General features: G+C 36.0%; 1 protein-coding gene across 1 annotated transcript; it reads left to right on the forward strand.

Annotated features, from left to right (window-relative positions):
- Positions 1–3,343: 3,343 nt before the first annotated feature.
- LOC111373630 lies at positions 3,344–10,953 on the forward strand. The gene is made up of 10 exons (XM_022996185.1): positions 3,344–3,527; positions 5,131–5,343; positions 5,623–5,759; positions 5,960–6,004; positions 6,076–6,129; positions 7,875–7,979; positions 8,075–8,281; positions 8,615–8,700; positions 9,017–10,002; positions 10,330–10,953. The coding sequence occupies exons 2-10, from the start codon at positions 5,163–5,165 to the stop codon at positions 10,584–10,586; spliced, it is 2,058 nt and encodes a 685-aa protein (XP_022851953.1). The 5' UTR covers positions 3,344–3,527; positions 5,131–5,162; the 3' UTR covers positions 10,587–10,953.

Below are 10,953 nucleotides of genomic sequence, written 5' to 3' on the forward strand. Positions count from 1 at the left end.
AGGTCATTTTATTGTTTTCTACATTTTGCAATAATAATATGCCATTTTCTGAATAAATTGAGAATATGTGGACTACAATTGCAATTTGATATTTTGTTGGCGGTTTTTGTAATGAAAGAACAATCTGGAAACAAAAACAAAATTACTAGATCCAAGTTTGTCAAAGTCACCCAAAGGACTTTTCATGGCATTGTCCCGCCATTGCTTAATTTTTCTTACACGTAATTCTTACAAGAAATTAGTAAACAGTTTAATGGATAGAAATCAAACATTTCCAAAACTTTTAACATATGTATAAAACAACTACAGTCCTATGATTTTTTTGTCACTTCAAAATAAAAAATGTGACCTTGTAAGTATTGGTCTGGTCGATTATTGATCAAAATTAAAGAATATATAAATTTTCTTCTTCCAAAAAAAAAAAAGAAAAAAAAAGAGAGAGACTACATCCAACCCCTAATAAAAAATTGGTTTGGCTGATTATTGATCAAAATTAAAGAATGCATAAATTTTCTTTAGAAAAGAAGAGACGAAAATCGAAAGATTTTTTAGAATTGTTTCTTTTTTTCATTGGATCGTTTGAAATTATATTAGTGTATATCAATTATCATAACTAATATTTTTGTCAAAAAGAATTCTACGAAAATTGATCAAATTCAAATTATCGTAGTTCTGACCTCTAATAAATAGTTCAAGACTACCAGTTGAATTCCAGTTTCAATAAGGTGGTAAATTGGAACTTTTTGTATTTTTATCCAGCCTTTTCTTATTATTCAAAAACTTGCGAGATGAAAATGCCAAAATCGTTCCTGTCCTTTTCGTGCTCCTTCCCCTTTGCTCGCGGTCAATTTTCTTCTCAGTAATAATAGAAATGTAATAGAATTTAGAGAATTTTGCACAATGGTCCCTAACTTATGGCCTCCATGCAATTTCAGTCCCATGTTTCTTTTTTTCTTGGCACTACATCCGATTATTATTATTTTTTATGAAAATTGCCACTTTCATGATTTTCATCTATTTGATCGTTAAAAAGTACTACGATTCTCTTAATTTCAGTGAAATAAGTGGGGGGAAAAAAAAGAGAAAAAGGAAAAGGAAAATAAGTAACCTGTCATGCTAAACCAATCCCCCAAATAGCCCTACCTCAACACCCCCCCTCACTTCCCCCAACTCTACATTCGGCTACAAGGGCATTTGGGCTTCTCGTTTTCCAGTAGAGGGTGGATTCCAAATGGGTCAAGGGTATTATTATCTGTGTACTTTCCATGTACATAATCATTGACACTCTCTCGCATGGAGGGAGGCCGGCACATAATTTATTATGCGTGAGCTCTTTCCATGAGCGGGAATGTCATTTATTATGTATATATGGGCCAAAGACTTAGAAACGGAAATAATGGATTTTGAGAAATGAGCAGGGAGAGAGTCAGGAGGGAAACCAAAAAAAAAAAAAAACACTTATAAGTTGATACATAGAAAAAAAGGTATTTATGAAAATAACCTTTCCCCCCGTTCCCGCTACCCCTAAAACCCATGATTGGTATTCATGGATTTTACACCGCCAACATATCACCTTTAAACCACCACTCGCCACAATGTAACTATTAAAGCAACACACGTTTCAAAGCCCATGCTAAAACTCACCAATTTTTAGAATAGGATATTTTTGATCTTATACACACCACACAAGGGTTTTGTTCTTGAGCTGGAAAATATAACAAGTTAAATTGTGAAATGTATAAATTATTTAAAATGGATTAAAATGAGTAAAAGAAAAATTATAGTTTATCGGTTTATACTATCTGTAGACAAATACGTGAGGGTGTGGTGGTGGATTTTTGCCTGATTGATGTGGGAGATGAGTGATTAGAAGTGGGTTTTAACTCTTATCTTGGCGGAGAATATAGTTCTTGTTGTGGTGTGATTTTTAATTGGGTAGGATTTCTTATTTTGATGTATGCTTAGCCGATGATTAAAAAAAAAAAAAAAAAAAAGGTGTAATTTTTTTAGAATATGGGTCCTCAATGGTTTTGAGTCTAAGGTGATCGTCTCTTGGAACTTGTATAAGGTTCGAGATTGGTAATTAAACAATAAACTTTAAGGTTAATTTTCACAAAAAGATAAGAAATTGTGATTTTTCTTACGCGTTTGGAAAGTCTTATGGTCCAGACTATGATTTAAGTTCACACGTTAAGTCAATTATTGGTTCAATTGAAAATTTCGATATTAGGAGTGGCAAGGATGACTAGATCGTTGAGTTAGCTTCAAAATAACAATAAGAATCGAAAAACACAAAATAAAATTCATCGAGACACAAATTGGGATGCAATGGCATGTTGGAAAAGCATTGAGCAAAAAATGATCAAACTCCTCCATATGAACCTTCAAAAAGGAAATGTGGATCTACGACAACCCTAAACCCCCTCCCATTCACAAAAGTCCACAATGTTCCAAAATCATCCCATGAAAAATTGTATTTGTAGGAGTCAGCACCATGACGCCAAACTTCATTGCCACCATAGCCACCACTATCATCACCTTGTCCAACACCAATATCACAGCCTCTACCTACACATGGATAAAAAACTTCGGCTGTTGAATTAGATTTAATCCTTTATTTTTAGCTATTGATAAAAGGATGGAAAAAGTGTCGGGAGAAGTATTGTTGATATCTAGGTGACGAGCAGGGTGAATTGGAAATAGTGGCCAGTAAATCGATAGCACTAGAGTTGATTACTATCGACATATTTTCTTACAAAGATTACTTGAAAAAAGACAAAAACTATTGTATAGCCAGAAACTGCGTTAAGAGAAGTGAAGGGTATCGCTGAATTCGTTTGAGGATTGTATTGGGGTTGTTTCGAGGGTGTTTGGGAGACATTTTATATAAAAATGTATTTTTGAATAGTAAATTGATGGAAAATGTGTGGTTGAAAAATAAGGAAAAGTTTTTTATTTACGTGTAATATTATTTTAATAAAGAATGTGCGATTGAAAAGAAGATAGAGAAAAATACATTTTGAAAAAAATAAGTACCAAACGGGGTTTCTATCGTCTTTTCTGCTTATTTATCTAAAATTAAGGATATTTTTTTTTTTTTTTTTTTTGGACGTTTAAACGTTTGACTGTGAAAAATGGCCATTATCGCACAAAAATAAAGACAGAGGATGTCAGTGCAAAGTAAAAAGAATAGGGACCGAAATCGCGCATAAGCTTTAGATTAAGGACCATTTGTAAAAAAATTCCTAAAAATTTATATTTGGGAAAATAAATAAATAAAATTATTTTAACAGTGTTTGATGTTGCAATAAAGGGTTCACTGCCGCCTACCTATATAATTCCCCGCTGGCTCTCCATTTCATTGCTCTCTCGTCCTCCTCCTACCTCTAAATTTCGCCGCTAACCCTCTCTCCCTACACAAATATAACATACATATTTTTATATACCTGTATTTATCGGCGCCGATTTTCCTGCAGTTTTTGTTCACTCCTATCTCCGGTGATCGCTCTAATCGTCATTTTACACAGGTACTTCAATTTTACTCTATGTGCAGTAGGTCACGCGACGATCACAGATCACGCGACCTCTAGCCCTAGCACAAGATCTTTACTTTATGTTTTGGAAATTTATTTTCCTTGGCTAATTCAGTTATTATTAGTAATTTCTTAAATTAGTTGTTCCGTTGCGTTGGTTTTGCTTTGATCTGTTAATGTTGTACTAGTTTTTGCTTTTATTTTTTTGTCACCTTTTTTTGTTTTGTTTGTTTTTTATCTTATATATCAGAATTTATTAGCTCTATCAAGTTTTTATTGTTTAGGCATTGAGGTGCAATTCCTTTGACCAAAGAACCTTTCAGTGTTGCTCTGCTGTTGGGTGGTGCATTTGTTTGTATATTTAATTCTAATGACAAATACTCATGTATGCACTGGATCTAGCTTTTGTTAGATTTGGAGTAGAGTCAAGTGCTAGGTAGGCATTGATTTTATTAATTTTTAAGCGCTTTAGTTTGTATTAATCGCAATATTGATTCAGTTGGGTTTCATGTTACCTAGTTGTTTTCTACATTAATTTGTTTTCTTATGTTCTGATTAGCAATATCTGGGACATAATAGTCAATGATTCCATCGTGCATCAATTAAATGCATATTATATCTAGTGACACGTGTGTTATACAGAGGCAGACGTTGAAAAAGGGTATCCAGTAATGGTTATTGTGGGGTATCCTCAATAATGGAATTTGAATGTGGAGAGGGCCTGCTGTAGCTAATGTGCCAAGAATTTTTGTTAATGTAGTTTCTAGCGTTTTGGAAAAAAGTTAATGTTTTTCGCCCTTGTGTTGAAGGTTTTTGTCTCAGAGCATGCTTACTGCCCACAGGCTTTCCTAATTTTATTTGTGACATTTTAGGCGAAATTGTGGCGTACTTTAGCATTATATGGACCATTGGTCAATAATGGCATTTGTGGAGCAATATTTGGCTATTATATTTTTACAACATTGTGGGTGTAACTTTAATAACCCCCAACTTCAATAAATTTTGGTGAGATCAAAAGGAATTTGTGCACTTGAGTCACAATCGATAGTTTTAGTCTTGTGATCCCATATGGGAGTGTCTGCAAGCCTAGTTTAGTTCGCTGCTGTAATGATCTATGATTTCTGTGTAAATTACGATGGGCTTGTACTCAAACACATTGACATTCCTTGACGAGTGGACAATTAACTAAGTATGATAATCAAGTTTTTTTATTCCTGTTGCAAGTGATTTGTGACTTTCAGAAAACATCAAATTTGAGGTGCTCAAGAAAGTTACTTATCATGTTATATGTTTTCATCATATTGTATACTTCCTAATGATAATTTTTAAGCAGTATGGATTCATGATATGTATACTAACCAGATAATTGGGGGCCTCTTTAAATTTGACTTAATCACCCCATTTTATGAAATGATGTTTCTATCTGCTTGAGCAGAAATATCTGTGCAAATTGAGATTGCTGCAGTGAATCCCTTTACACTGTTTAGGGTGCAGGGTGGGTATAATTAATATTTCAGCCTATAGTGTCTTATCATCTTGATATATGTAGCCGACATGATTTTATTTATTATAACTATGATTAAATGTTTGAATGCAGTGTCAAGTGAGCCAATTGTAGTCGAAATATAGATGCCTTTAGCAAAACTCAACACAACTGGAACTCTCAATGCAATTAAATCAGAAGGGAATGACTCCCTTGACACTTTCATCGGACAAACTGCTACTGCGAAGGAACCTTTTCTCTCTTTTTCAAGGCCAGGGGAGAGTCCAGTGCAGTGGATCCAGTTACTTCATGCCTTAGATCAGCCAGGTACAGCCAGAATATTTTCCAGAGTTCTAAGGTTAACTGCACAGTGTGGTAGCTATAAATTATTTTTACGCATCTCAAGTCTGTGGGGGTTTAGGATTTGGTTGCCATTCGAGATATGGTGGACCTGTGTGTTGTGTTGTGGGTAGAGTAAGAATGGTACTAATTTTTTTGTGGAGATACCGAGCGAGCAGGCAGTTAGGGTAGTTAGTTGTTACTTGTAGCAAAATGTGTGCTCCTGGTCTGGAATATTGATTACTCTTGCCTTTCCTTTTTGTGCAGATCTCCCAGGTTGGCCATTGCTGACTCCTCTGAAAGTGCAGATGCAGAAGTGTGAGAAGTGTTCCCGAGAATTCTTTTCACTAATTAACTACAGGAGACACATTCGAGTGCATCGTCGCTCTTTAAATGTTGATAAGGTTGTCTTAGCTACTCACAACTTTCATTCCTCTAATCAGAAACATTTGTGCAATTTGGCAGTCTGTTTTCTGAAGTTAATTGCTCTGAGAAGAAGTTTGTCGATCTATTTATTTTTATTTGGATCTATGATAAGGATGAAATGATTTCCTTCTGGTTCTATGTTCTCCCTGTTTTTTGATGCTATATTTACATCGTGCAGGAATCTCACAAAAATAGGGATTTATTGGCTGCATTTTGGGATAAGGTAATGAATGACCTTCCTATTTTTGTTTTCCCTCTTTGCTCCACTATTTGCTGATGTATTTTTATCCACAGCTCACACTGGAACAGGCTAAGGAGATCGTATCATTAAATGATGTCTCAATAAAGGTAGTACTCTGTTCCCTATACTCTGTTTGCTTATGTGCACACATTCGTGTTCATGCAGGTATGCTTGTCGATTGAATATTGCAGTTCAAGAAGGTAAAGTGTATCTCTAACAATTTTTAAGGTAGTAAAGTCACAAAAGACAGTTAATAACTATCATCATTTTTAATGAATATTGGAAAATGCATAGCCAGAGGACTAGTGCTGGCCCGCAAACCGCTCTAAATAATATTTCTATGGATTCTTATTTTGGTCATAAATTTCACAATAACCTATTTTGACGTCACCAATATAATTCTATTTGAGTATTATCTTTCTACACAGAATTATTTGCTCTATAAAGCTTTAGATGAGAATGTTGTTGTTTAGGTATGGTGCTGCTTTTACATAACTGTAAGTTTATCTATGAACAGAGATACTACCCAGCATTTATTCACAAATACCTGGATGCTGATAAAATCTTCTAATTTTATAAAAGAAAGTCCTTCAGCTTTCATATCGCCATCTTTCTAGGAACTATGTTTTATCCTTGCATCATTCCATGTACAGCTGATTTTATCGAATTTGATTTTTAATACTCTGAATTCTTTTAGTTATTTGTGGAAGTGGTAACATGTTTTTGCTCCAAAGAGTATTGAACAGGAAGGGACTGTCTTCTTCAAATGTTGGTATGTGTGGGTTGGGTTTGTATACATATAAGACCATATAAAATGATCTATAATTGAAATTACTTGCACATTTCTCATATACACATGGATGCTGACAGAATGTTCTAAATTCTTAAAGAAAGTCCAGCTTTGATATGCTTTCAACTTTATACTGAACCTGTGGTTTAATCCTGATTTTTTCTATAAAGCACGGACACTCTAATTAGGGTAGCGTGTCCGTGTCTGACACGTGTCGATGTCGACACTTTTCGGACACTCTACAATAATCATTTTCCTTTTTTACTATAGCTATTATATATTTTTTTAATTCAAAGTTATTAGTGAATAACAAATAAGTACTCATATTTAAAAGATTCTAACAAAAAAGTCAATAATAAGTATAAAACTAAATTTAAAATATATAAATGAAGAATTTTAAAGAATTTAACGAACGTGTCGATGACATGTCGTGTCAATACTTTTTGAAAAAAAATCACGAGTCGACGTATCCGACACGTATCGTGTTGGACACATTTGTCAGTGTCGGTGCATCATAGCCTGATTTTCTTGAATTTGATTGTTGGGAATCTGAATTCCTGTGGTTATTTGTAAAAGTGATGGACTTCGTTTTGGTCCAGAGACGTCAAATGGAGAGAGTCTATCTTCTTCAAATATTGCTGTGCGTTTATATACATAGAAACCTGCATAAGTGTTGATCTACAATTGAAATTACTTAATAACTTTATGCTTGATTACACCTTGTGTACACCTAAGGGAAGTTGAAAATTCCTTTCCAACTTTATAATGATTTTGGTTGCTGGCCTCCCAACTCGATGGGATATAAAATGTGAACCCCCTCCCCCCTCCCAAAAAAAGAAAAATAGTATAAGAAGGAAAAACCTCTTCAATTATTGGTTTGTTATGAACCTCTTCAATTATTGGTTTGTTATGAACCTCTTCAATTATTGGTTTGTTATGAACCTCTTCAATTATTGGTTTGTTATGAACCTCTTCAATTATTGGTTTGTTATGAACCTCTTCAATTATTGGTTTGTTATGAACCTCTTCAATTATTGGTTTGTTATGTATTGTGCTCTTCAGGAACTTCCTGGGTCATCAGTCGTGAGGGCTTTGGCGACATCCCTACGCAAACCAGGGATTTGGACTCTTCCACAGGCTTATGTGAAGGCTGGCTCTAAATTATTGGTAAGGGAGGCATTGCAAGTCTTTGTGCCCCTACTAAAAATATAGTTGAATATTATTATCTTTATCGTTAATGAGAGAATCTTGCCTGTCGCCAGGATATTATCCAAGCAAAACCTTCCAGGCTGCCAATATCCTCAGAGGAACTGTTCGCCATCCTTGATGATGCTAGTGAGAGAACATTCTTATGTGCTGGCACAGCTGAGTCCGTGCAAAAGTACATTTTTGAGGGGGAAGCTGCAAAAAATGGCCTTGAGTTGAGGAACTTAGTTGCTTGCACAAGCTTCCTTTTTGAATATCAGCTGGTAGTGTTTCATCACATTTGCCCCTGTTTATTTAGTTTGAGCTGCCGGCCTTTGTATGCTGTGTACACACAACTCTGAACTTGTATATGATTTGAAAAGTTTTCTTCGTAAAGGGCACCTACAGGCTGAAAAGATTCATGTGGCCAACCTCAATATTTATTGGGACTAAGGCTTAGTTTGTTGTTATATATGCTGCTATTCTACAGTTGCATGTGAACCAATAGAAGGAATATACACATGCTTTTTTGATTCACTGACCTCTCAGCGCACCTCTTGTCCTTATGGTAACTTGTCAAAATGCACCCCCTTAAGTTGTTATGCTTATGTGAGCAGGTGAAAGCATGGGTTGCTGACAAAGATGCAGAGGCTTTAAGATGTCAGAAACTGCTTGTGGCGGAGGAAGAAGCTGCACAGAAAAGGTACATGCTGTTTGCTGATGTATGATGGAACTCCGCAGTGATGTTGCACTATATGATAAATGCTTAGTGACGTTCGTATTCTTTCTTAGAAGTAACATCTTTTATTGCGGTTATGTTTTTGGTTAAGGAAAGTACATTATTCATTGACGTGTCCTTTTTGCCGTCAATTTACATGATAGATTATGCCACTTAGGTGGACTAATTAATTTCTAAACCACTCGGGTGTAGATTTTGAAACTGTTCATGTTACACTATATTTCCTTGCTTAATCTATGGGAAATCGAAGTTCCTCTTATTAATGCTATCATTTTATTAGGCAAGCTGAACTGTTGAAGAGGAAAAAACTGAAAAAGCTTCGTCAGAAGGAACAAAGGGCGAGGGAGCAATTGAACGAGCACAAGGCGGAGATGAACATAAATATAGATGTGCTAGCGCAGCCACGTTCGGCTGAAGCATCTGACCCTCTATCTCCATCTGATTTCAGTCCAAATTCTCCGAATTTGCTGACAAACATTGCCTTCTGCCCTGAACCCATAAAGTTTTCTAGCAAAGAAATAGGTGAAGATATTGAAGCTCAGATTGATTGCAGCAGTGAATATATTGACCAGGACAATTCCCTGACAATTGAACCGCAGGTGATAGTAGCAAATGGCCATCAGCATTTACTGACCAATAGTTGGCAGATGCCGAATTCTCAAAGGTGTGGACAAAATGGCATTCATGTGTGTCAAAATCTTCAAGCTTCAAAACCTGAACCTATGCAAAAGCATGGTCCTTCGAGAGACCGGGGGACTCTACTTGATGGCAGCAAAATTTGGACCAAGAAATGTAAAGCAGATATTGAAGGGGAGAGCTGGAGACGCAGAGTGCTTAGAGAGTCCAGTAACCAAACACAAGAGAATAGCCGTGAGGTGATGATCGGTTCTATTTCCGTCTTGCTGAGAAATTCCATCACTCAGAAGCAGGATGCTTATCCGGATAAAGCATCTGATGACATGCTTAAGAATGGTATTTCCGAAAAGCCAATTAAATCCGATGCCGTTCCGTTTGGCATGAACCGAGTGAGTCGGCATGAAACTAGAGGTCCGTTGCCAGTCCAAAGAGGCAACATAGATTTTGAAGACGAGCTCTTGTTGGAAAAGGTTTGTGATCGAACTGTATCCAGTGAAAAATGTGTACAATCATGTTCCATGGAGGACAAAGATCATGGTAATAGTGGCAGGCGCAGCCATGTGCTTTCAGATGCTCAGACAGGAGCTTCATTTTTCTCCAGTATTGATGCAAAAGAGTTTCTTGCGCAGAGTATGTTTTTAGCCGTCCTTTTGGTCTCCAACTTTACGGTTTACATCAATCTTCGCTAAGCTTAAATAGTTTACTCAAGATTTAAAATAAATATTCTGACTGGTTAAAGTTAAAAAAACAAGTAATTTATTTGGATGGTAACCTAAGAGTTGCTTGGACAATAAGTGACCTTTTTAATGCAAAAGTAATGGAAAAATAACAAGTCCAAACATGTTTGAAAATATGAAGTTAAGTAACTTCAACTTTTCTTAAGCTTAGCCATACATGCTCCATTCATATCTTGGACTCGATATATTCAATAATTTTGGTTGGTTTTAATTGATGCAGGATGGAAAGAAGCTATCTCAGCAGAACATGTGAGATTGGTCCTTACCTCGGAGCATGAATCTCCCAGCCGCCCTGATGTTCAAGATGACGATTCAATGATGTCTCTGGGATCAGATGCTAATGAGCTCGGCGTTCTTGGAAATGCTGAGAATTGGCCCTTTTCGTCAACCAGCGGAAAAGTTCAAGTTAAGTTTAGACCAAAGCCGGGCAAGAGTTTGAAAGTAAAGTACATTCCAAAACAAAAAGCTGCTGCCTAGGTTAAGAGGGGAGTAGTAGGTATCATTGTACCCTGTTTGTGCAGTTTAAAGCTTTGCCATTACATTACACCCATAGCAGAGGTTCCAGTTTTACGTGTGCACTTCTGTCCAAAAATTGAAGGGAATTTTTCGACAAGCAGATTCTTTTTTTTTTCCTCCTGAAGGGGAAATTACATTATATTATTGTCTACCCTTGAGCTGCTTGAGCATTTTGGAAAGGGGGGGTTTCTTTTTCTTATTATATATCCCTGTAATAAATTGGTATTGTACTGTTACTGCAGATCTCTGTTTTGGTTTTTATCATACTCGAACGTTTTGCCAGATTATGTGTGAATACATGATTCAATCAAAGATCACATTTCTTACA

This window comes from Olea europaea, unplaced genomic scaffold (genome assembly GCF_002742605.1).
Source record: "Olea europaea var. sylvestris unplaced genomic scaffold, O_europaea_v1 scaffold1148, whole genome shotgun sequence".
Taxonomy (NCBI): domain Eukaryota; kingdom Viridiplantae; phylum Streptophyta; class Magnoliopsida; order Lamiales; family Oleaceae; genus Olea; species Olea europaea.